The sequence below is a fragment of the Pteropus medius genome, unplaced genomic scaffold (assembly GCF_902729225.1).
Source record: "Pteropus medius unplaced genomic scaffold, Ma_sr-lr_union100, whole genome shotgun sequence".
In the NCBI taxonomy this organism is placed as follows: Eukaryota; Metazoa; Chordata; class Mammalia; order Chiroptera; family Pteropodidae; genus Pteropus; species Pteropus medius.
Window position 1 is genome coordinate 19,106,069 of NW_024356249.1, and position 27,293 is coordinate 19,133,361.

Below are 27,293 nucleotides of genomic sequence, written 5' to 3' on the forward strand. Positions count from 1 at the left end.
GAGGCTACAGGATGAGAAAGAGGTAGTAGCAGAGAGGAAGGTGTAAGAACATTTCGGTCAGAGGAAATGTCTATGCAAAGTCCTGTGAGCAGATAGGGCTTAACGTGTTCTTGGGACTGAAAGAAGATCAGTATGTCTGGAGCACAGATAGTGAGGAAGTGGTGGTATGAGCTAAGATGGAGAGAAAGGTGGGGGAGGCGTGATGTAAGACTTTGTAGTCCTTGGTGAAGGGCTTAAATTTTATACTGAATACAATGAGAATTTACTGGAGGGTTTTGAACTGTGTATGTTTACGTACTTATGTGTGTGAGGATTTGTGTTGCTGTGATGCAAAATGGCCAAATGTGTCAGAATGAGGTTGGCAAGAGTGTAAACGGAAAGACTAGCTAAGACCGGGATTTAAATAATGATTGCTCATAGTAAGGTAGTGACAGTGGAGATGAAGCAAGAGTTCAAAACCAAGATATATAATAGAGATGGAATCGACAGAATCCTATGAATAAATGATAGAAGATAAACAATCCTAAGAAAAAATTGCTAAATGACATGGGAAGTTATTTTGCAAAAGAGGAAACACACATGATCAGTAAACATATTAAAAAGATACTCAACCTCATTGGTAATAAGAAAGTTATAAATCAAGACTAAAATATGATAATAATTTATACCTATTCGATTAACAAAATTTAAGAAACGTGACAGTTCCAAATGCTAGTGAGAATGCAAATTGCTATTATTACTTTAAAAAGCCATTTGTCATTACTGAGGAAAATTGAGAATATGTCATGGTCAAGACCAAACAATTTAGTCTTAATGATAACCCCTCGAGAAATCTAGGCCCATGAACTCCCTCAGGAGAAATGCGCAGGTGTGATTATAGCAGACCATTGGCATCCCAAGGGCCTATCAAGAGACAGCTGGATAAATAGTAGTATGTTCAAACAATGAATTAATATATAGCTGTGAAAAATGAATGAACTAGACTATATTAAATAATGTGGATGAATGTTAAATAATGTTAAGTGAAAAAAATCAATTATAATATTCCATTCCACATAATACTCTTTTTAAAAAGGAAAACATAAAAATAGCTAAAACTAAGTAATTTTCAGTTTGAGAGATTGTTTATATCTAAACAAATTTTTTAAGAATTCAAGAAAATAATAAATAGAAAATTTGAGAGAATGGTTACCTCATAGGGGTAGAGGGGAACAAGTAAATGGCAGAGAGAAGGATAAAATGTGTAATTATGAGTTTTTAGTACTGTTCTAGTTCTTTGATTAGGTGATCAATTCACAAGTGCTAATCAATGATAACTAAATAAGAAAATAAATAAAATCAAATAAAAGAGAGTCACACATAGACTAATGATGACATTGACCTATGACTGTGCCTATGCCTATGTCTGGGCACCTGAAGTAAATTATTTTAAAAACCTATTTGACCTAAAATACAATTATAGCTAGGGTAATCTGATAGTGTTTAATGTCTGTAGGTAATTCTTTTGAGATGTTTGACTGTAAAAGAAAAATAGCTGATGGTTAGAGGATGTTCTGAGCTCAAGAGAGAGAGTTTTATTTTTTTTAAATGAGATAGATAAACATGATGTTTGTATTCTGATAAGAACAATCCAGGTAGAGACTGATGGAAAGGAATAAGAGGATATAACCAAGGAGTAAAGATCTTGGAAAAATAAAAAGGAATGAGATTCAGAACACATATGGAAGGAATGGCTTTTGATAGGAGTAGGGAATCTTTCCTCATTTTGGTAGTAGGGAAAGAGAAGATAGGAACGAATCTATGTAGATTTGTTTGCATTGTAGAAAGAGAAGAGAGTTTGCATCGATGGCTCCAGTAAGATGGGTGATGAAAAACACCTAGAGAAATTCATTATTGCTCAAGTAATCGTCAGATTTGAGAATGCATATAAAAATCAAGTAAAAAAATAGATTCCTAGAGAAATAAAATAGAAGGGTTTTGAATCTCAATGGTAAAATGTTTTTTTTTTTTTATCAGTTCTCTATATCTAATCTGGTTTTATTACATTGTTGAGTTTTTGTACAAATAAATATAAATATTATGACTTATTTCACAATTTTAAGTGTTTCTTTCCACCACTGAAACCTCTGTCTTGGAGTCTGTACATCAACTTGTCAGTCATTTTATGGTCTTGGAAGTCATTAAGCTATACTGTGATTGAATATACACTACTATAAAACACTTTTTATGTTGTAAAACCTTATATTTAAATCTTTAAATCAAAGATTTGTGTAAATCTATGAGAACAATTTAATTTTATATTTAGGTGAAAATGTTTTAATTTGCATTTTAATTTGCATTTTAATCCCATATTATTGACCATTACTTGTTCTTGGTAGAGGCACAACTTGCTTCCTGGTTTCTGGCATTATCAGGAACTCTGTGGTTTGGTGCCACGGTTCAGCTCCTAGACTCTGGAGCCAGACTCCATGTCTATTACTGGCTATGGGACCTTGGACAAGTTATTTGACTTCTCTGTACCTAAATTTCCTAATCTGTACAGTGAGGTAATAATGAGAGTACATCCACATAGGATTATTGGGAAGATTAAGTGAACAAAATATATTAAAGTGTATAGAATAATGCTTGGCACCCAGAGGTTATAATAAGTTTTAACTGCTATGACATAACTATTGCTAAAGTTTACTCCAACTCTGCTCACATTACTTGCTTATTATGCATTTAAGGGTGTGTGAAATGATTCTGCAAGCCAGTAGGAACAGGAAGACTTATGAAGAGGAGGAAAGCTTAGGGCTCAGAAACCATGCAGAGCAGGAGGATAGAGAAAAAGGAGCAGTGCTTTGGTATTGGATACACCTGGATTAAACAAGCACTCCGATGCTTATTAGTTGTGCGTAACTGGTGACTCACTAAAATTAAATCTTATTTGTAAAATGAGGACATTAATACCATTTTGAAATCTTGTATAAATGACATAATCCTATAAAGTGCCTGATGGACGCTAAGAAATGATGCACTTATTTGAATCACTCCAACATTTTTTTTTAACAAAAAAGTAGCAGCATATTTTATGTATAATTTTTAAATTTTAAAGTTAACATTATATTAGGATCATATTTCCATGTCATTATTCTAATACATAAAAATATTTAAAAGCTAATAGTAGCCTATTAAATATATATACCATAATTTAACCAATTCCCTATTTCTGAATATTTATTTTGTTTCCAATATTTTCTACTATTAATGATCAAATAATGAATATCCATGATGATGAACCTTGGTATTCCTGTTATTTTTGTTTAGTAAGTGAAATTGTTGGATCAATCATATGTATATTAATTGTCCTCTAGAAGGCTTGCACCAGTTACACTTGCAGAAGCAATGATGAGTGTGCTTGCTTCTTTGTACTCTCACCAATTTAGATATTATTTTAATTTTTGATTACTGTAAACTTAGACAAAAATAGTATTTCAATGCATTTATTTTTATTACCTCATTACTAACCAATATTTTTCATATGAATGCCTTTTACTCTTTTGTGTTACATTAAGAGTATCATCACTTGCATCAGAGAAGGTATGAGTCAGCTATTCAGATAGAGTCCCATTCCACTAGGTTGGTGTATATTATTATGTAGCTAACATTTACAAAGTGTGTAAAGTGCAAAGCTGTTTATTCCCAATATGGAGTAAAAGGTGTCTGAAACCATGTAATTATTTGTGCAAACAAAAATGGAACTGTTTCATGTATGTGGCTGAACCAAAATATAAATAAATAAAATCTCGATTTGGTTAATCAGTATTCATTTAGAAACTCAAATAATAAAACCTTTAAAGTCACTTCACTGATTCCGCTTGAACTGAGGGCATAACTTTGGCCAGAATCTCACATGCTGCCATGGTCAAAAGCACATCTCCATACCGCTTACTAGACATGGATTTGTTGGGTCAACACAAATACCAGACTGGTTTACTAAATTAGCATCCTCAGTGCTTGGTTGAGAGCCCAGCAAAGAGAGGGGCTCTCTAAACTGCATGGAAGGCATTTCGGGGTGAAGGAGATTAGAAGAAGATCCCCCTGCCAAATTTTGTTTGGAAACTACAATGGTTAATTTTGTGTGTCAGCTTGACTAGGATTCCCAGATATTTGGTCAAACATTATTCTGGGTGTTTCTCTCCAGCTTGTTGATTCACCCTGCAGATCTTCAGACTTGTTAGTCTCCAAAAATTGGGCAAACCAATTTCTTATAATATCTCTTTAAACACATATTATTCCTTACACATTCATATATGATATATATATATTTCCTATTGGTTCTCTTTCTCTGGAGAACCCTAATACAGAAGCTCTGATCATAAACTTATTCAAGGCCCCCAAATAAATGGTTTCTGAAGTGTGCCTTTTAAAAAATTCTGGTTAAGACATGGCAAAACTCAAGGCATTATTCCCTGAATGTATCATTTACTAAAGGAGAAATACTAATACCCATCAAGCAAAGTTGTTAGGAGCTCAAATCAGATGACATATAATAAAGCATTGGGTAAATGGCTAAACAAATCTTTCTTATTAATTATAATTTTTATCTAAAGAAACTCATGGGTGATGGTGGCCTTAGAAGAAATATTCTACCTACATGACTTTGTAATAGCTGAAAAGTGGAAGACCAACCCCCCCACAAACACCATACAAATGTGTATACACACTATATACATGCACACTAACCTTTATACATATACACACACGTGCACACAGGCACTGACACATACACATCAATTTTGGTGAAAAATAATAAAGCCAATTGTTGAACTGTTAAACATTTTTATTGTGTAGATTTATAACTTTACAGACATGCAGGATAAAAAAGTGTAAAATATATCAGTAAGCATATAAATTTCAGCAATCTTTTGGACCAACACTCAATCTGCATCTAAGTAGAACAGACATGTCTTGGGATAGGCAGTTTACAGACTGAATCACAAAGCAATTTCCCAAGTGAGTTTCCTTATATAAAGATAAAAATATCTTTACACTTAAAAAAGTATGCAGTATAGTACATTTTCAGTTATGTACACAGTTTAAAAGTAAAACTATGTTCATGCCAGTGTCTGTTTTAAATGCAAAAAATCAAAATATGTAAGATGTTGGTAATTAAAATGTCAGGAAAACTGAAAGGGACAAAAAAAAAAATCAAGCAGAGTCCATCTAACAGGTGTATGAAACTAAAAGTAAAAGCACAACTGAAGGTTAAAAATAAATTCCCCAAGGACAGAATCTTAATATGAGCAGGAGGAATAAAAAGCTTTTAGATGTACCAGGCAGCTTTCTGTATGACTCAGGTTTACAGGTAACTTACATTCCTCAGTTTGAGTTCGGAAGAATTCTAATTTATTCCAGCAAAACTACTCAATCTTTTATTACTGCCTCATCCCCCATCTTCTCTCTGAGCAAAATGATGCTTGGATTAGGTCCAAAGCTCCTGGCAGGGGGAGGGGCCATGTGTCGCAGCATAACAGACGTTTGCAAGTGCTTTACTTTAAAGGGGTCACATTTGCAACAACTCTGACAGTCTCACACAATGGCCTCCATTTTATGAGCCCTTCCCCTGAGGCCCACTGATCAGCTGAAAAGGGAACACAATGTTCAGCCACTAAACCACCCCAATGATGGATTAGTTTGGAGTCAGGAAAGCGTGATTATTCTTGAAAATAAACGAAGTTGAATAGACATGCTGACCTCATTCAGCTGATGAGAGGCAGGGAAAGTTGGCTTCCACTCCTGCCAGCCCAGAGAGGGCTCAGCCCCATTTATTCACCTTACTTCATTTCATGGGGCTGATGTGGATCATACTCCATATGGATAAAGATGTTGCATGATCAAGTGCAGACAGGAACTTCATCCGACTCTATCTCACAGTCAAAAACAAGCATGAAGAACTCGGTAATGTATTTTCTAATTTTGGTCTCTAGGAAGGTTGCTGATCTCATGAAAGCTGACCAGTTGGACCCTATTCGAAAAAGAAACTGTGAAGAACAGGAAGGCACTTGAGGTCTCATTATCTATATAAGAAATATTCTGGCACAGAAAGTATCTCAGGTTAAAATTTCAAGAAGGGTAAGGCATTAGTTGGATCATGTGAAGGCAGAGTATGTTTTCTAATTTGATAAAGATCACTAGATCCCACTGTATCATTAAAGTGGATGGCAGCAATCCACTAACACTTCAGATGGTAAGGGAAGAGTTTGCTTAAAACCAGCCCACATACCTGTACAATTAAGCCTGGAATTCTTCCCTTATCATAAAATGATCATTTTAGAATAGGCATTTGAAGTTGTTGGTTCTTGTTTTTCTTCCTTAGTTCTTCATATTTCTCTCAAATTATCTTTTAACAATAGAGTCATATCTCAGGCAATAAAACAATGATCCACATGCAAATAAAAATGTAAGGAAAACATTTTAAATGAGTTTAAAAAATTTAGACCACCAAAAAAAAAAAAAGATGAAATAGCTCAGAAGAGATAAATAATAGCTCTGAAAACTGAGAGAATGATTTCTTTTTTTCTGAACCAAGAAAATTCACTTATATATTGTTGCTGTACTAGCAACTTAAAACTTGAAATTGGCACCGAGAAAATTAAAAGGAGAAAAAAAAGAATCAGATATACTTCTATCTTTAAAATGTCATTTATATTTCTTTCTGCATGTTGATACGGATATTGCTGAATATTTTGCCAGTAGCCTCAAAGAGTGGGTCACAGAAGGTGTGGATGCAGATGGAATAGACACGGCTGATGCACTGAATCTCAATCAGGAAACTCTTAATGTACGGTACAACTACCCAGATATGCAGGAAAGAAACAATGGCGAAGTAAATGCCCCAGATGAGTGCCATTGGGATGCCAAAGAGGGCAGACAGCAGGCGATAAAACCAATATTTCGTCACAGTGAAGGTGGTGAAGCTGGCCTTCCAGATGCCGTCGAAACTGTGTGTCCCTTCTGGTTCTGCAATCACATCTTCAAAATCAATCTAAAAGGAATAAGTGACAGAATATGAGCTTCAAATAGAAGAAAAGAAAAAAAAAAAACCACTACTGAGCATCCATAAATACATATTAGCTTTTATGTACAGGTTCTGTGTGAGATGCTCGAAGGCACCCAGCAACATCAGCATCCCTTGGAACTTATTGGAAAAGCAGATATTTAGGCCCCACGTTATTGCGTCTCTGGGGGGTGGAATCCAGGGGGAACTTTTAACATGTTCTCCATGTGTTTCTTTACCCTGTGAAAGGTTGAAAAGTACTACTCTAGGAGAAACCAAATGGATATGATAAAATTCCTGCCTTTAGATAAATTAGAACATTGTGAGCTGAGAGAACTGAAGAAGTCCGCACAGGATATTTTAGGGTCTTAAGCAGGGCTTGAAAAATGGGGTATGATTTGGAAAGGAAGGAAGAAGGGACCTTGGAAATGGTGTGAGCAAGGCCCCAGGAACAAGGACGGATGATGCAGTGAGTAGGCTGTCATCTTGCAAAAGAAGATACGGTGGTTCAGAGAGGCGAAGGTGACTTGCTAAAGTCAAACATACAATGAAGGTGGGGCCAGAATGCAAACTTGGCCCCTTTCCCAGTAGCATGTTTTCCCACAGTACACATTCACCTAAATGACTAATTCTCAGGAGATTTCATCCCCCTGGAAGGATTTGTATAGACAAAACATAAGATAAAAAAATTACTCCCAGAAGAGTGGGACAGAGCCAGCTCAGCTGCTTGGCATTGGCAGATATACGAAGGGATCTAATGTAGTTTGAAATCCAAATAAGTTGATGCCTGCAAGCCGTGATACAGCCCAGCTCAGGATTAGGGAATGAAAACTTGGGTGAATCCATGGAGCCTCTCATTGCTAAAGAGCCACCTTGGATTCAACACAATAAAACTCTTGGAAAAAGTATATGATGCTTACCAATAGTTAAAGTTTATTTTCTAGGACATTCTGTTTCTTGATCTAGTGTTCAATGTCCTAATAATGTAATATGTAAAAATGGTATGTCCACAATTATGTAAATGAATTAGATAGATTTATTGTCCTTCTAATTTTTTCTTTGCTCCTTTAGATCTAGATTCAGAAATAAACATTAACTTGTGTGTTTTAAAAGGTTGTACGAAATATATGGCAAGTCAGATCAATTCTTTAATGAAGTTTCTGTGCAATTTACTTGTCTATTATGGGGTTTTGTTCTAACACTGCATTTTCCCAAAGCTATTTTTCTTCATTCAAATCTAATATACTCAAACAATTTTATTTTTTAAAGATGATTTTGTTCTGTAAGAGGATTTGGTGAAACAATTAATTCTCAGGAGCTTTGGTGAAGTCAAAATTAATACACTAGAGCAGGCATTCTTAATTTGAGTCAAAGGATCGGCAATGGTGGCCCATGAATGCTTTGAAATAGGTACCTATGTTTTGAGTGTACAATGGGAGAGGGTCCATTACTTTCATTTGAGAATAAAGAGTCTATCTTCAAAGGAAGTTGGGAAGCACTTTACTAGATCAGGAGATTCCTACTTTTTTACAGAATGGACTTTAAACATATCTGCCTTGAGAAACTTTTCCAAGGGAAGAGATAGTTACTGATATTTGTTGACTGGCTATTATGATCATACACTGTTCTCATTTAACTCACAGTAACTTGGTAATATATTATTCTCATCTTATAGAAAAAAATGTGAGGTTCAAAATGTTAATAAATTGTCCAGGTAGATAAGAGGTGGATTCAAATTTCAAATCTTGTCTGAAAGATACAGACTATTCAATATCACATTGCTTTAAGAAATACTTTAAAAATTTTCTCTAAGGCAGTTATAATATTTCACAATTAAAAGGCACATTAACAAAAAAGAGTTTGCTGAATTTGACCTTACTGATAATTAGAAATTCCTATAGCATGGTGTTTGAGGACAGTGTTATGAGGTCATGTACATCATATACACAATTGGCTATTAGTGAATATCTATGAATATATGCATGTGTGTAAGATTTATTGATAACTTTATTTTTATAAACTTAAATATAAAGGATTTTAATCAATGAATGTGTATAAAATTCTTAAGCTTTAGTTGCTTAGAAAATTTCAGGGTAGCTGATTTTTCAGTGCTTTCCAGAAACTGCCAGTGAGCATGATTTGTCCTTAGTATATTCAATCAGTTAGTTGTTGCTCTAGTTTTGAAAATTTAAGGAGGCCTAACAAATACTAAAAGTACAGCTGAGAAGAAGAAAACAAGGGAGGGTTAAGGAAACACAATGGAGCCAGAAATAAAGCTTAGTTTCTCCCTACTTCCATTTCTACAACAGGAATAGTAATAGATTTTGGTGAAGAGTACATGAAATAATGTATGTAAAGTCCTTAGCATGGAGATAGAACACTGCAATACAGTAAATGCTCAGTAGGTAGAAGCATTAAAAAATTTCTTGCTCTGAGTGACTAAAATTTTTAATAGACAATTGTAATAAGAGGAACTACCAGCTGCAAAGTATATAGTGGCTGTGAATTCAACCTCACCAAAAGAACTAACTTCCATTTGTAATCATCTACCACAACCCTCTGAGATAAATCCCATTACTCCCATTTTGCAGCTGAGGGTAATGTGGTAGGTTAAGAAATCACTCAAGGTTATACAAATGCTAAGAAGCAAAGCTGGAATTTGTCCTACTTTAAATTTGATCTATTTTTACTTATGTATTCCCAGGGTGACAAGCCTTTATAGTAGTCTTACTTGCTTAATTTTCACCCAGATAGATGCGCTTTCTAAAACATTCACATTTTGATTATTAAGAAAATTACTCTTGTTAACAGTTCCATTTTAAGTTAGGACACTTAGTAACGAGGATGCTTTCCATTTTAGGGGCTGGTTGTATTTTCATGGCCCTGCACAGAGTGTTCTCTCAAGTCTGGGCACCCAGCCCAAAACTCTCACTCTAACTGACAGATAAGGAAACTGAGGCACAGAACAATTTAAATGGGCCAGACATTCTCAAGGTCCCAAGTGAATCAGTAGAAAATCTGAAATTAGAACTCTAACTTCCTGATTCCCAGGCCTATGTCCAGCCCTGTGCTCCACACTATTTCCCTAGGAAATTTTCCCTTACATCTCTCTCCCCACATCCCTCCACCTAGCCTGTTCATAACTCTAGGCCTCCTGTAAGCCTCTCATTGTCTTCTAAGACATTGACTTGAACAGTATCTCTGTGTGACGTTAGGAGAAATGTCCTTTTCACAGCATGAACACAGACATTTCCGTAAATCTATCCAGGGTGAAGAAAACTGGAGGAAATTGTTAAATAAAATATCCTCATTGCACCTTTTGACATATATTCATAATGTACTGAATCCAAAGAAGTTCTGCTAGTCATCAGTCATTCCATTGAAGGGCAACTCAAAATTCTACATCAATCAAAACACAGTTGCTTCGGCATATTCGTAGATATTTAAAGCTAAAAGGATCCTCAAGGAAATGAAGCCCCACTGGAGATAGAGAAATTGATGGCCACAGCTGTCAGATGACTGAGTCAAGAATATCTTCCCATTTAATGGCAGTTGCAGGATTGGAATTTAGGCTTAGGAGCCATTCTCGCCTCTTCCACTACCTCTTCTGCTACCACCACACATCTTCATTCTGGCTGCTGCATTCCATAGCCAATGCAAAAGGCAGCTAGGCTTGTGTCTGAACTTGAATAGTATCTTGCTCTCAAGAGGTCTTGCAGGTCTACTGTTCAATAAATGTTGATATCTCTCTTTGACAATCCCCATTGTACTCATTATCCCCATGCATCATCAGTTTGATTCAGCCCTCATCAAAACTACCACTCTGGAATTCCATTTCCTCAGGGATTCACTCTTCTTATCCCTCACAGGAGGGCAGGCTTTGACTGGAGCAGAACTTTACCTACTCATTTAGATTTGGAGCAGAACAGGAATTAGAGATTTGCTTTAAAAACAAAAATAAACAGAAACAAGAGATGTAGGTGAGATTGAGCTGCTGCTCCAAGAACTGATTTTCTGTTCTGTAATTTACAGAACAAGTTGTCCTTATGACAAGAACCATTATGCAGACCTCAAGATCAAAGGCATAAATGTGCTTCAGTGATTTTTCTGTGTCTTAATAGATGCTTTAAAAGGAGTCAACAGTTTATATTACTAGATTGTTATAAATGACATTAAATACCTTTGTGCAACATTGACTTATGAGGCTACAGTTTCGGAAACATAAGTCAACAAAAATCTAGCAGATGTCAGGAAAGGCAATCTGTCTTTCGTTTTGATAATACTGGGCTAATGCAGTAAATCTCAGAAGATTACATCTTATTAAATATATCTTATGGCGATATTTTAAAAACATTTTATATGTACACAGGATTAAAAAAATACGGGGTCATTTTTTGTCTCAAAATCTGGACTTTCTATTTCTGAATAAGAAATTTTTAAGAAGGAAACTTCAAGTACATTTAAGATTTTATAAGCAATGATGCTTGCATATTCTGTTTCTGTGGGAAAATATCTTTTTAGATTCGTAAGTGGAAATTGTGCTTGTATTAGATACATAGAACACATAAATAACAACACAGATGTTTATAGCAAACTCATGTGTTGCCTGCTCAATATCCACAGTCCTACATCTCTGCCTGCAGAATCTTCATTATCCAGATAATAGTAATAATTCTTTGATCTCAGAGATAAATTATGGTTTGTTTAGATTGCTGTGGTAATGTTAGTCTACTTGATGAGTGATTGGTTTATGGTAGACACATGACTCCGTCTGACCAATGAGATCTAAGTGGAAATCTACTGGACGTGGCTTTAAGGAAAGCTTTATCTTCCTTATAAAAAAAGACAGAGATATATGATGCTGTCCTTTTCCCCTTTCATCCTACTTAGGATATGATATGTAGCCTTAATGTAGAGAAGTCATCTTGTGACCATGAAATGACATGCATAATTAAAAGGCCAAGAAAATAGAAGATGCTGCTTTTGCCATTATCAGGCTGTAAAAACAATGCTAGTAGCTGTCCATCTCTAGACTTTACTTATGTGACATATATATCCTTATTTTTAAGCCGCAGCTATTCAGATTTTTAGTTACCTGTAGCAGAAAACATTCCTAAGCGATAAAGTAACTAAACACTTTCCTGTTGGTTGACATAGTAGGTGTATATTTCCTTATTTAGAAACCTGAGTTCAATGTCTAACTTCAATGTAACTTCCCAATACTATTGGATTTTATTCCAGAATATGCTGCCTAACCCGTATCAGAAAATATTTGCTTTACATTAACATTTAATTTTAGCAAAAAATAGAAAAATAAAAAAAATAAATAGGATTATAAATTGATCATGAAAGAAACGCATGAATGTATTCTATGTAGATAACACCTATGATGGCTCCCCATGATTCTCCCCTCCCCTACTTGCTGGTATACCTGCCCTGTTTAATGCTCTCCCCTTGAGTGTGGGCTGGACTTAGTGATTTGCTTTTAAATAAAACATGACAAAAGTGATGCGGCGTTACTTCCAACCAAGATCAGGTTATAAAAGACCATCCATCTTGCTTCCTTTTTTGGCTCTCTTCTTACTTGCTTTACTGGAAGCCAGCTGCCACGTTGTGAGTTGTCTTGTGGAGAAACTGAAGGAGGACTCTGGCCAACAACCATGAGAAACTGAGGTCCTCTGTCCAACAGTCTGGGAAGAACTGAAACTTGCCATTGGCCATGTGTGTGAGCTTGTAAGTGGGTCTCTCCCAGTTAGCCCTTGAGATGTCTCCAGTACTGACAGCTGGATTGCAGCTTCTGAGAGGCCCTGAGTCAGAACCACTCAGCTAAGTCATACCTGAATTCCTGACACACTGTAAGATGATAAATGTTTGTTCTTTCAAGCCACGAAATTTCGGGTTAATTCTTTATGCAGCTATAGGAAACTAATACAATTACAAAACAACCACCTTCATTTTGATTATCATTTCTTATTTTCTATTTTATTGTTCTCTTCTACTAGTTAATTCAGTTTCCATGTTTATAGAAATGTGTATATAAATACCCAGTTATTTGATTCTAGGCAAAGTCCAGAAATGTTTGAGAAGAAAATACAACCTATTCAACTTTCTACAATTCATGTTAAATAAAACTTTAGAAAAGTTTTAGGGTATTGATAGTACAATCGGCTCATATATGTAAAGCAACTTGGTTTTATAACGAGATATGCAGCAAAGACTAAGACCCAGCTCCATCTAAAAAACCCGTCACTGAATCTGGACTCTTGATTATAATGCACTAACACAGGGGTCCTCAGTTCTCAGGGGTTCTCTGTAGGGGCAGTGTGACAACGAATTCAACTGTGGGAGTGGGCATGGAGTGCTTGCTAGAATGCAGATGCACAGGCTCCATTTCAGATTCAGATCAGACTCTCTGAGGTGGGGCTTGGGGAATCTGTAGTTTAAACAAGATTTCTCTTTTTTTTCTCAAGCAAAAGACCAGGGGATGCCATGCCCCATTTGGATTTAATGACAGCTCCTTTTTGTCTATGCCTCTCTTTCCCCTCCATGCCTTGAAGCCCTGTTTCACTTCCTGCTTCTTTCTGGGAGCGCCTCATGTGCTGGATGACATCTGGAAGTTGGTGGATAATGAATGGAAATCTCTTTGCAAAGCTTTTCCTAATTTAAGCCTATAAATATGTATTACTGGACAAGGGTGAATGAGTATTGTTTATTATGAAAAACACAGAAACTGGCAATAGAAATCCTGATTTATTTTCATGATTCTAAACCCAGTTTAAACAAATGCAAGTTTTAAGAAATGAAATATGCACTTCTAAAATCCTAATGTATGCACCAAACCCAGTGGGACAGAAAGAGGGTTTAGACTAATTTCAAATTCCCTTCACTGTTCTCACTCATCTTCCCAACATGTTGAGCGGCCTTTGAAGTCAATGGATTAAATGTTGTGTGTGAGTGTATGAGTGTAGAGAACTAGCACAGTGAAATGTTACCAGAACACAGAAACTTTGCTCTAATGCCCATGTGTTTTGTCAAGGGCAAGGGCAAATACCCACGTGTTTACTGGGCCAAACTGGCACCAATAGGGGAAAAGGCTGCAGTGTTGTTACAGCCCTGACAGAAAAGAAGTGACCTGGATTGTGTTGTAATGTCTGCAATTACTTAGATTCCCAGAGGATCCACACGCAGCCCTAGGAAACATGTAAACTAGGGTGGAGATACTGACATGTTTGGGCTGCCTCGAAGTGGTAGGTACTAGGCAACTTACCATGCGCAAGACATAGGATTGTCCCTTGGGGAGGAAGGAAGGGGGACACTGTTAATCAGGGTTTTAATCTGGAGGGGGTAAAAAATGGATATTTACCTACCTCTGTGAGCAAGAGGGTTGGGGTGTGTGTGGGGGGTGGGGGTGTATGCAGGGGATCTGCAGTTCCTGGCCTGGGCCTCCAGATAGAACCTTTGAGCCTGTCCCTTTGGACTGATCTCCCTCTTGTTGCTTTCCAGACAATATGGAGGCCTCAGAATAATAATATTTTACATTTATAGGGCCCTATTTCACTCATCTCTTTCTTTTCACAAAGTCGTGAAGTTCTAGGTTATCTTCGTAATAGGAATGGAAAATCTTCTATTTTCTCACTAAGGAAAAGTCACTTAACTAATAAATGACAGGACCAAACCAGAGTTTAGGGCAGGTCTGTGCTTCTTGCACCCATCTTGGTATCCTCCACAATACCTAGTAGTACTAGGCACACATTAATTAGCAAAAATTATTTCTTCAATATGAATAATACTTTAAAGGAGCTATAAGTATCCACTGAAAGGATGTAGGCATATATAACATTTCACTAATCATCATATTATCTTCTATGAATTCTTTGCCTAGTATCACAAGTATATTTTAATTAATTAATTTTTTCTTATCTCATTTTGTTTAAAATGATCTTCTTATTCACCATAACTCTATAATACCATGACCATTCTGACCAAAATGAAGTGGAGGGTTGGTTATCATTGAGGTGATTTCAGCAATGCAGAGAGCCCACAGAAGGAGATATTCAAATCAGAAGTCTTCACCTTTAAGGAAAAATGACTTAGAAAATACTGATTAAAGCATGTTTTGCTTGGTTAGGTTTAGCCCCAATGATCTGAATAACTACAGTTGTGTAGACCTGGCCCCAGAGCAGGGGGCACACACTGGAGAATGAGGAGGAGGAGCCTCCAAGAGGAAGCAGGGGTGGAAGCAGAGGAGCAGCCTGGCCCTGTCCTGCAGGGGACCAGCGGCAAAGTGCCCCAGCGGGAAAGGGTAGGGTCAAGAGAGTAAATTTGTTCTTTGGTGCCTCTAGTCGACACTTTTCTCATTGTGTGTGTGTGCGTGCACACATGCATGCACGTGTGTATGTATGTCCCCACTGCAGGAAAGGAGGCCTACAAGTAATTTGTACTTTAGAATGAATTTAGGTGACTATTTTCTTTCTTGGTAGGAGTGCAGGTGGATGCACAGAGCAAGGCAGAGCATCTTTGCCAATTGTTTTTTATGCATCATTAATGGATTCAGGTGTTGAGGGGGCAGATAGATTCTGAGGCAGACTTTTCACAGAGGACTTGGAATAGCAATAATTTATATTATGGGCACTATATACCTTAAGGGGTCACATTACATCCTGTATATGAAGACCTACAAGGCAGATGTTATTTCCTCCATTTTATAGACTAGGAGACTGAGCTTCTGGAAGATTATAATCAGCGATTGGACCAAACCAGGATTTAAGTCTCTCAGTTCTTCATTCAGTTTCTCCTGCCATCACACCACCCTCTTTAACTCCACACCAAAGTCCATTCTGTTTATTCAAACCTGCTCAAACAGTCACATAGGGATTTCTGAATCCACATGCACTGGTTGCTCTCCCTTGCCTGCACCCAAACTTTCCATCCAAACTAGTAGATAATGCTTCCCCTGACAGCAAATAACCATTTCCATCAGGAAAGGGTGTGTGATACAAGTAAGAGGATGCAGCTGGCCTTCTTCCGCTGTCAGACTACTTTCAATGTTATTCTCACTCTCCGGCAACCGAGCTTCTCTCTGGCCAGGAACCCTGGGTCATTTGACTGACCGGGGTCTCCATTGCTTTCTCATCTCTCCCTGGCTTTTCCTGGTTTATCATAAAACTGTTACTTTTCCTTATTCCATTCCTTTAGGGCCAGTGGTTCTCAAACATTAATAAACTGAAGAATTTCCTGGGGATGTTTGTTAAAATGAAGATTCCTGAGGTTCTGTATCATGTTCTGAGGGTAGCATCCAGGTATCTGTACCTTCTCCCCCCATTTTGATGCAAGTGGTCTGGGGAGGGCACTTTGAGAAACAAAAGCTGCCATAAGTATCATTCTCTGCTGGATGAGAGGACCTGATGGGCATGATAATAAGTTAGTTACTGTTTTGCCCTCTACTTTTGGAAAGCAATATAGTGACCTGGTTGAAAGCAATATGGTGACCTGGTTGGTGACTGGGTTTGAATCCCAGCTTTGCTGTATTATCCCACATATGCCACTGAACTTCTCTGTGCCTTTGTTTCCAATCTGTAAAATGCAGGTATAATAATACTTATCTCATAGAACAGTGAGAAAATGTCAGAGATTTCAGTAACAGTGTCAGGAGGACAGAGGAGATGTTTTGGAAAAGGAGAAGCTCTTGGCATTCTTGAAACCATTCAGGTCGCTGCTTTTTTTGCATTTTGCCATTAAGCGAGCTAGCAGGATTAGCTCATCTCTAGCAAGTGCGTCAGCCTTCAGGAGTTTATTACAAACATGAGGCACACAGTGACCAAGTATGCCCTGGGGAGAAGATGCCTCAGCTGACTGAGCACCTGGATATGCCAGAAAGTGGCACTAACACCAACTTGATGGAACTCTCTTTACTTTGGATTAATTCTTTTTTGCTTTATTTTTTCTTTTCTTTCATTTGAAGGTAACCAACAGGTTTCTCCTTCTTTTGTTCTTCTTAGAAAAGAGTATCAATTATCCTAGGGTTTGTTTTATACTTCGAAAATTTAAGCTAAATTTTCCTATTTTGACAGTAAAGATATACATTCCTAGTTTACCTCCTGTTATGCATTGAATTGAATCTCCCTTCAAAAGATATATTGAAGGCCTAATCCCCTGCATCTTAGAATGTGACCTTTTCTGGAACTGGTCTTACAGATGTGATTAGGATGAGGTCATACTGGAGCAAGGTTGGCCCCTTATCCAATGTGTCAGGAGTCTTTACGAGAAGATGGAAATGTGAAGGCACAAAGGGGGAGGGCCGTGTGACTAGAGTTGTGCCACTGCAAGCCAAGGCATGCCAAAGATTACTGCAGAGCCCCAGGAACGAGGTAGAGACGAGGAAGGGTTCCCCTGCAGGCTTCCGAGGAAGCATGGCCCTGCTGACACATCGATTTTGAATTTCTAGCCTCCAGAACTGTGAGACTATAAATTTCTATCACTTTAAGCCACTTGGTTTGTGAACCTTTTTAACGCAGTCCTAGGAAATGAATATGTATACATCCCTTTGAAATCGCTAGAAACTATCCTGATGAATGAAATGATAGCAGGGTTCCAGAGCATTTTCACACCTCCTTGAGTAGGCTGCCCACATTTTCTTATGGGGCTCTTGGATGGGAACATAAAAGCACATTTGGTGTACGTGAGACTAGCTGGCCATGAGCCTTCTTTAAGAACCTGGAACCATCTCTCCTGTCCACATGGCATCACATTTTCATTATTACAAAAAGCACCTAGATGAAGATGGCTCAGTACAAAGCAGGCTGCATATCTTTTGATACTTTTTTCAGATCTTCAGGCTTCTGGTATCAATTTGGTAGCACTTCTTGACGTTGAGTGATATCAAATAAGTGATATGAAATAGTGAAAAGTGTAAAAATAGGCCACACAAGGGCTAGCAACAGGAGCATTGAACTTGAACAGGGAGGAGCAGTGTTTGGGGGCACTTATGTTGCCATCCTTGAGGAAAAATAACTACAGCCTTTCCAAGTGTTGAGAGTTCTCTTCCCAAATAGAAAAGTTCTGCAGTGTTTAATGCATGGAAACCTTATTTTATCCAAATATACAATTATAAAGATTCATCGAGAGGCCTTACTCGCTCACAAAATTCTGTGTTTACAGTTGGGAGTTTGTTATTCTTTAAACTTCTAGGTGTGTCATGGGACAAATATGAATGATTACTGCACTCAAGAAAATAAAAGCTTTTTCCATTCTTTCAAAGACACAAGAAACAAAACGTCTTCACCATTTGCAGGCTATCCATTGGTCCACACAGACATTTGTTTAAACCAACACTTTTAAACACTGTTAACTTCTTTTCAGTTTCCCAAGTTCACTTCCTGATGGCAGAAGTTGTTTCCTACCATTCAGTTAAGTCGCACTAGGGTTACTAATAGCTTTCATCTTACCTCACTGCTAGAATATTTTTCCTTCCAGTGCTTTGACTCTGTTTATTAAACAGATAGAAAATGAATGAAATAAATCTCTGCAGGTTTGAACGTTGCTTGGCAAGTGAGGAAAAGGATCTACACCAGGGTTCTTGTAAGGTCTAAGCAAGGATAATCATTGCCCATTATGTGTCTCTCAAGACACGGCCCCCACCCCTACCACAGGGTTCCTCATCTGGGCACTATTGGCATTTTGTTGTTAGGGTCACTGTGGGGGTACTGTCCTGTGCACTGTAGCATCCCGTTTCTCTACTCACCAGATGCCAGCAGCACCTTCTAAATTATGTCCAGACATTGCCGAGCGTTCCTTAGGGAGAGGGGAAGTTATCCTCGGTTGAAAACTGCTGTTATAGAAACTCAAATATAATACAATGAGATAGGACATGAAATTTAGAAATATTTATAGCCTAGAATGCTTGCTTACTATATTGCAAGAAGTTTTTATTTGTAGTACTGTGGCCTTGTAAGTTCATTCATTCATTCGTTCAGTATTTATGAAGCAACTACTTTTTGAAGATGGAATAAATGAAATGAGAAAACATATCTGGGACAGGACTGATAAGCTGGCTCTGTGTGATTTGGAAAGGGGACAGTGCCTCTGGCTGCTGAGGTTCACTTAGTAATCATAACCGAGGAGGTGCGGTGTCCTTCCACGGTGTACTCCTTTATTTTTAAGATAATAGAGGGAGTTACTTTCTTACACCTCACCAGGTCACTAACCTCTTAAATTTAGACTGGAATCTTGAATAATTTTTCCTAGGACAAAGGCTCAAGGCCTTTCCTGCTTTGAGGCCTTCCTACTCACGGCTGGTTTTGCTTGGAACACGTCCTCCATCGCTCTTCACTTGACTAACTCTCAGTTATTCATAATATCTTAACCTAAATGTTCTTTCTTCAAAGACTTCTTTCTGGTCCCCACCCTTCTTCTCACCTGGATGTTTTTTCTATCCGCCCTATCACACGCATTTAATGGTATGCGTGTGTGTGTGTGTGTGTGTGTGTGTGTGTTTTCTGCTACTAGACTCTATGCTTCTTGGAAGGTATTCAATTAATATTTGTTGAATGAATGAATGAATGAATGAATGAATGCTATCATTTGCTAAGATATTTCTTCTATTTAAAAGAGCACCAACCTGATAATATCTCCTTTAAGAAAGTTCTGAATGTGTTATTATCCAGCTGAAGGGTTACTAATTGCATTCATTGATTGCAATCATTTCTTCTAACCCAGTCACAGTAATATTGGTAAAAGAGTGAACAAAAAGTGACAGGGAAGACTGATAATTCCGTTTCCGCTGACCATGAAATTCCGGTTAAAACTACAAATTTTGACATAGCTTTGTTTAGGGAGCTGATGAGTTCCCTAAGAATGTTCAGGTGGTCTGGAATTCAAATAACTTTATGTTTACCCTCAGAATGATACAGCTGGGGTGCTAAGTGATGGGATTAAAACCATACAGGTCCCTCACTGCTAAACTTTATAAGGGTCAGAGAAACACAAACTCTTTATAGCTGGGTAATGGGAAAATCTGATTCAAATTAATAGTGCTTCTGCCCTTTAGTTCTTAGTCATCTGATCCTATTGCTCACAGATGGCCTGTTAAAAGAACTTCAGAAATGTGGCCACATGAACTAGGTGAATTTGACAACTGTCAGCACTCAGAAAGTCTAAGCATTTTCTTTTTAGCTAGACCTCTTTAAGACCATTGGGCTAACTAAAGTTGCAAGTAATTATGCACTTCTCTGTTATATGAACTAAGGAATTGGTTGGTTATAAAAAAAAATTACTGAAAGCTTGTAACCAACTTTGGAACTGATTTTCTGATCCATCTCGGAACACAAACAGCCAATTTGGAGGCAATGGCAGTAAAAGGGAAGACCACAGAGTTCTGAGCCCAGATGAGAAGGGAAAATGAACTCCAGCTCTTGATCTTCAGCACTAAATGTTTATTTGAGGTATATTTGCAGTCAGCATGCCATCTGTTGATAGTTTGGTATTTCAAAGATGATTTAAGTCCCACAGCCTGAATATTAAGAGTGAGAATGACAATTGGTAAAGTCTAGGAAGATCTTTTATAGGCTTCCATTCTTTTATGAATACTAGTCAATCAAAATCAAAGATTTTAGAAATAAAAGTGACTTAGAGATCTTTAATTTCAAGTTCTTGTTTGCTCTAGATGGAGAAACTGCTGTCTAGATGGTACAAGTGACTTTTCCAAGGCCCAAATAAGACTCAGTATCAGTGTCCAGGAGACTTACTCTGTTCTGAGTGACTGGCATCAGAAAGCACTTCTCAGTGACTTGGGGGCCTCTCCTCTCTGCCAGGCACTGGATAAATGAAGGATGCCTGCCTGTTCCTAGGTCCAGTGAAGCTTCTTGTGGCCACTGGCAACACAGGAATTTTGCTGTACCATTTGGAAAAAATAATGCATGTTGTCAGTTCCATTCCTAGTATGTCTGAGCCATGAACCCAGGTAGAAAAAAGGGGATGGAAATGACATTCTGACACCAGTTGATTTTCCTCTTGGGGAATAAAAAGGGTGAGAAAAGGAAAGGGGAAAACGACAAGATTAGATTACCTAAGTGACATGTGATTTATACCTACATACGAAGTCCAATACAGTTGCTACAGTAGAGTTCCAGAAAGTATTTTTGTAATAGGAATTCGAGTGACAAATATCATTTTTCAATAACATGCTAAGGACTCTCCCAAATGAGGACATAGAGAAGCATTAATTTTCTCACTGTACCCTTATGGTCCTAAAAGTTTTATCATGGTACAGTTTTATTATTAAGAAATTCTGAGAGTCTAAATGAGACTCAATTCCTGCTGTACATTACCATTGCCTGGGGAGCTTTGAAAAAAGAAAAATAATAATACACAGGCTTGGGCCCCATCATAGACCAATTCAATCAAAATTTCTAGGAATGGGGTGTGCACAACAGTATTTTTAAACATTCCCCAGATGATTTGCAGCCAGGGTACAGAACCACTGGTCTAAAGTAACCAAACAGCCACCCTTTACAGAAACCACACTCTCTCATGAGTTTAAATCACAATAGGGGTTTATACAAGCTGCAAAATTGTGTGAATATGCAACGCGTAGGAGGGAGTGGATGGGCAGGCTTGCCAAAAAGATAATGTTTCATACTGACCTTTTGGTACATACAATGCATGCATTTTGCAGTGTTCTACTTTCAGATGTTTACCACTCGCATTCTCAACCACTGTTAAGTTGCCACAGCAACTTCTCTTTGCCCCCAGACAAACTAGGTATCCTGCTGGAATAGAGAAGAGTGTTCATACGTACACCTATGCTTAATTATGAGGCTGTGCGTCAATGTTGTCATACACTAAATTGTAATTGTAGTGGTAGAAGGATTGGAGAAGTTACACAGGCAAGTAAGGAATTTAACACACAACTATTATAAAATAACCCCTTGTGACACCTTCCTAAAATTAACTACTCATTCATTACTTGATATTTCTTCTCCCATGTAAATTAACACTTAAAAGAAAAAAAAACAAAAAAACTACTAAGCGTACACCTTTTCCTCCTTTTTCCTTGTCTGGATGGTGATTGTGTCTTAGCAGTATTTTTCTTGCACGTCTCATAATAACCAGGTAAAACCAAAGGCAGTTGTCATTCCATGTTGCCTTCCATCTCTTCTAACAAATCATCCAGCCAAAACGGTCTCTTCCCAGCCACACCTGAGGGGTCTCTTTCTTCCCTTTTCTCCTTCCTTTAGCTCTTCCCTAGGATCTTTCCAGCATCTTTACCTCCCTCATAAGATCTAACCAGGAATTCATTCTTAATAAGTCTAATCACTAACAAATAAAGTAGAGAATCTTGTTTATGACATTTCTCTTTTCGATTCCATTCGTATGCTTCCTTTAAAATATTATTAAATTATTGAGATGTTTAATATTTAGGAACAATTGGCAGACTTAGTTTGGGTACCTTATATTCCTAGGGGGTATGGAGTGTGGTGGGTGCATTTAAGAGCAAGTTTACAGTAATGATTTTCACTCTGGAGAACTTGGTCCCTTGGAGGGTGTGGAATTATTACAAGGGATTCCATATCCATTATGCTCACCAAACATTTTGGTTTTCCACATCACAAGCTCCCATGGAAATGACAACCTTCTCCTGATATTTTCTTATTTTTTACATATTTACCTATTTGTTTTCCTACTATTTCTACATTTTGTTTCTGCTTGTAAAACATATCTTACTTTGTATTGGTCTTTATCTTATTTTTATGGGCTATTTGTAATTTGTCAAAATCACTTTGATGTTATTTTTATCACAGATGCTAACAAGGTCATTGTAATTGGCGTCATTTGTAAGTTGAGAGTCCTCTTAACTTATTCATTCTAGTCATTGATAAAATATAACTGTGCAAGGACTGCGTTCCTGGCTGTATGTCAGATACCAATCACACCTAAAATTCACATTACACATCATCACCCTTTTCTTTTGGCTACTTCCTGCTCCTACCTATTCTTAACTGAATAATGATCCTGATTTCCTATATTTAGCTTGTTGATAAGGAAACAATTGGGGGTCAAAGTGACAAATCTTAACGTTTGTACATATTACAATAAATCCACCTCCTATCACAGGAGATGAGAAAAAGAAACACATCTGAAAAGGGAGCTAATAATTCACTTGGCACAGATATCAATAATAAAATGAGTGATGTCTAACCCCTTCGAGACACACTTAAGTATTTGCCTGTTTTGTTTTATTTTTCTTGAGGAGACATCTGAGATCTATGGGAGACCACCTCTGAGGTACAAAGAAACATCTCTGCAGTTGGAAAAGTGGATTAATGGTCACCACCTCCCAGTGAGTAAAACCTCAGAGCTCCAGAGCTCCGTGTACTTAACATCTAGACGTCGTAAAGCCAAAAAGAAAGAAGAGGCGTGGAAAGTTTTGGATTTTTCCCTCTGACTGTCTCCTGACCTAGTCATTCCTCTGCCATTTGCCATTGCCTAGGGGCACACGGCAGGGGAAGGGGTTGGGGTGGGGTGGGGTCTTACTGGGGACTTCTCATGCGGCCTGCCCTGGCCCCTTGATACCTAGGAGGTTAGCCTTATCCTTTAGGCCCCGAGATGCCACAGCCTGCTTACTGAAAGCCTTGGGAGACACATTATGTGTGTCGTCCTCAAACTGGAAATTAAAACAAAAATCTTAATGTGTACACATAATAGAAGATGTTATCTCTTTATCTTAGTAAACAGAGTGAATGTTTTGGATTTCTTTATTAATTATTTTGATTTTTTTTTTTCTTACAAGATTTTAAATGTGGCTTTTATAGAGAAAAGGGGCAAAGGAAGACACCGTTTTTTTGCTCACAGGAGACCTTCGGTTACTTACATAAGAGTTCAGATTTTTTTCAGCAGATTCCATTTGGCGTCCATTTCCTGACTACAGACTCAGTCGGGGCCCTGGGGTGGGCAGTGGATGGCTTTCAGGGATTCAGGCGTGAAGTGAGAAGAGAAATGGGGAAAGAGAAGCAGAATACTCAGAAGGCTTTGATACAGGCTAAAATAGAAATAAAAACAAAATGTGGTAGAAGCCAAGAGGAGAGAAGACCATTTCTGATAAAGGCGGTCAAGGAAAGGTGACAGAAGCCCAGATAACCTGAGGCGAGCCTTGGCAGGTGGCCGCGGCTGTCAGTTATGCAGCAGGGCTCGTGGCATTCTCCTTGCCTGGTATGGAGTCAGTGCTTCCTAAATAGTTGTTGAATGGCCTTTCTGGGGAGCACATTGTCTGAAAATGACTCTAATTCCTACTTTTATAACTAGAGTAGCAGACTGGCTTACCAAAAACAGTTGAGTGAACTGGTAGTTATGAACTGTTCTGGACAAATCATTTTTTTTCCCTACTAAAAAGCCTGGTGTTCAGGAGCAGGTGAGGAAGAGAGCTCTGTTGGCCTAACCAGAATAATTGGCGATGAAAGCCAATGAATGCAATTCTATTTCCTTGACATATTCTGATATGCCCATTTCCAGCTATATTTATTATTGCGAATGTACAGAAAGTATAGGCAAGCAGTGAGCCATGATTTAATTGTTCTTCTGAGAGATTAATGGTGCCTTGTAAAATGCACTATTAAGTCTGTTCCTTACTTCTGGCATTTGTTTTTGAGAACAAATACGTAATTACTAGGGAGGAAGTCTCAGAGAAACCACTTTCAGGATTGAATAGGCATTCCTTCCACTAGCATAAGACTAAGATTTTTCTCAATTGTTTCCTATTTTTACAGTGTACTGCTGTAATGGCACAAAAGTCTGTAGAAAACCAACAGGCAAACCAAAAGCCTTTAAAAAAGCTGTAAATGCAAAGTTCCTATGAGGCCTTGCTTCTTTCTCTGACATCCTACCTCTCCTGCACATTCAGGCAGGACCAGCTGCACCCCATGGCGCTGTGGCCATCCTGGGCAGACAGAGTGCTTTAAAGACTCAGGAGATTCAACGCAAACCAGCATTGAAGCTTGTCTGGTTCTGAGAGTGTATTCTACTTCTAATCACTGAGACCACGCCCCCACTTCGTACCTCACTTTTGGTCTTTGGGACTTGACCATCCCTGCCTTGTTCAGAACTCACCCAGACTGCACACTTCCTAAGGTCTGGGGTTTTACCTTCATCTTTACATTGGTCCTTCTCTCCTTTCTCCAACCCACTGCCAGGACCTAGAATCCGATCTTAGAACTATAGGCTCATCATTCTGAAAATAGACTTCTGGAATTCCTCTTGCCAAACGATGCCCACCTGCTGTTGAAATACATTCATCTTTTCGGCACAATAGTGACATCACTGTCTGCTTGGGTCATGGCCAATTATTACAGAGAGGCACTGGAGCACGTACTTAAGAACCTGGGCCCTGGGTCCTCACTATCTGGGTTCTAACTCTGACCTTACCACCTCCTACCTATGTAATCCTGAGCAAATGGCTAAGCCTGAGTTTCTTTATCTGCAAAATGAATATGATGGTGGGTAATAATAATAGCACCCTCTTCAAAGGGCCATTGGAGGAGTAAGTAATCTGTACCACTGAGCTAGCCTGTAGGAAGTGGTGGAGGAAACAGACCCTCTCCTGTTTCTCCCCTACCTGTACATTTAGCACCCCTTGGTTTCATCCATTGCACTGAAGTTATGCCTTTCTATTAATATAGGCCATATGTCATCAGGTCAATTTGTGGCCTAAAATTGCCTAGGTGGGTCACTGTGGTCCACAAGGGAACAAATGCCTTGGCTGGGCACAAAAACACTGATGATAAATGGCTCCTGCTTATGTCCTTTATTCTGGCCACGCTGACCTGCCACTGGTCTCCAGAGAATGCCAGTTACTCTCAGGTCTCTGGGCCTTTGCTCCAGCTGTTCCCTCTACTACAGGTGTCCCCAGCCCCGCCCCCGCCCTTCCCCCTCCTCCCTCCCCGCCCTGCCCCTGGGCCGAGTGCACTGGTCTGTGGCCTGTTAGGAACCAGGCTACACAGCAGGAGGTGAGCAGCAGGCAAGCAAGCAAAGCTTCAACTGTATTTGCAGCCTCTCCCCAGCACTTAGCATCACTGCCTCAGCTCCACCTCAGATCATCAGGCAGTAGATTCGCATAGGAGCACCGGTCCCTGGTGCCAAAAAAGTTGGGGACTGCTGCTCTAACTGGATCCCTTTTACTGTCTCTAGTGTCTGGTGAACACATGTTTGGCTTTGGAGACTGCTGAGAATTCTCTGCTTTGTGCCCAGTTGTGGCCCGTCCCTTAGTTACATGACCTCACTCAGATTCGTTACATATGGGCTTCCCCATTAAACTCTAAACCCCTTGGGGGCAGAAGCATTGAGTTAATAGTCAATGCCTGAACCTGAGTGCATCACCAGACATGGCAGCACTGTGTAAAGCAACGGATGCAGGGATCCTGAAGTTGGGATGTGCAAAGCTCGGTCCGGCACAGAGTGAGTGGCAGGGCAGAGAGAAGGAGCCTTGCAATTTTTTGCTTCTTTTCCTCCCAATCTTACTTTCTCACTACTTGAGAAAATAGTCCAGAAATAGGCATCTTTTCCAGTTAATCGTCGTAAATGAGAAAATGTGTTTGATACCTGTAACATACATGATATGACCCAGTGCAATAGCTAGATAGAATTTACCTTTTTATACAGAATCTATCAATGTCCATTTGTACTGTAATGTTCCTGCTGGGCTCAGGAAAAGTTTGTATATTGAATACACTTTAAAAATTTTTTACTTTTAAATTGCTATGAGATTAAGCACATATACACACTATCCAAATGCATTGTGCCTTGCTCTTTATTACCTAAACAGCTGAGAGTGGCTCAGGGGAAGCTTGGCTGTGTACTTAGCAATATGTACTTCCCTTGCCATCAAATAATGACCAACAAGAGACATTTTCTCAAGTTTCAGTAAAGAAAACAAGATGTATTTTACATCTAAAACAGCAACATCATTCCCACAAGAGGCAGGAAATATGCATTCTGTGCAGGTGTAAATCCGTTGTACCCGCTAATTCCCTTGGTAGTCACATAGTACATGGATCATGCAGATTTCCTTTAAGACAAAATTAAAAACAATTCTCCCACCCTAAACAATGATTCATGTGAAAGCATGCCATTTATGTTTCCTGAAAAATAGTTTAAACTATTTTAAACATTTTACTCATTGATTGAGTAGCTGACAAAATATGCAATAGAAGAATGTCTGTTTTATTAACCCTGTGATGCAAGGAGAGAAACTAAGGCCTGAGGGTAC

The 27,293-nt window shown here is 38.4% G+C and overlaps 1 protein-coding gene and 1 long non-coding RNA gene across 5 annotated transcripts in view; both read right to left on the minus strand.

Annotated features, from left to right (window-relative positions):
• Nucleotides 1-4,804: 4,804 nt before the first annotated feature.
• CAV1 (caveolin 1) overlaps nt 4,805-27,293 on the minus strand; it is a 31,728-nt gene continuing 9,239 nt past the window's right edge. For 3 of the 4 annotated variants that reach the window (XM_039861005.1, XM_039861006.1, XM_039861007.1), the window contains exon 3: nt 4,805-7,027. In XM_039861005.1, coding sequence (XP_039716939.1) covers nt 6,686-7,027 — 342 coding nt within the window. In that variant the 3' untranslated portion in view covers nt 4,805-6,685. The remainder of the gene's footprint in view (nt 7,028-27,293) is intronic. The other variant, XM_039861008.1, reaches the window with a different exon arrangement.
• LOC120601228 (uncharacterized) lies at nt 18,587-25,945 on the minus strand. The gene is made up of 2 exons (XR_005652396.1): nt 20,782-25,945; nt 18,587-18,878 (listed from the first exon to the last, which is right to left on the minus strand). It is a non-coding gene; the product is annotated as an uncharacterized LOC120601228 (long non-coding RNA).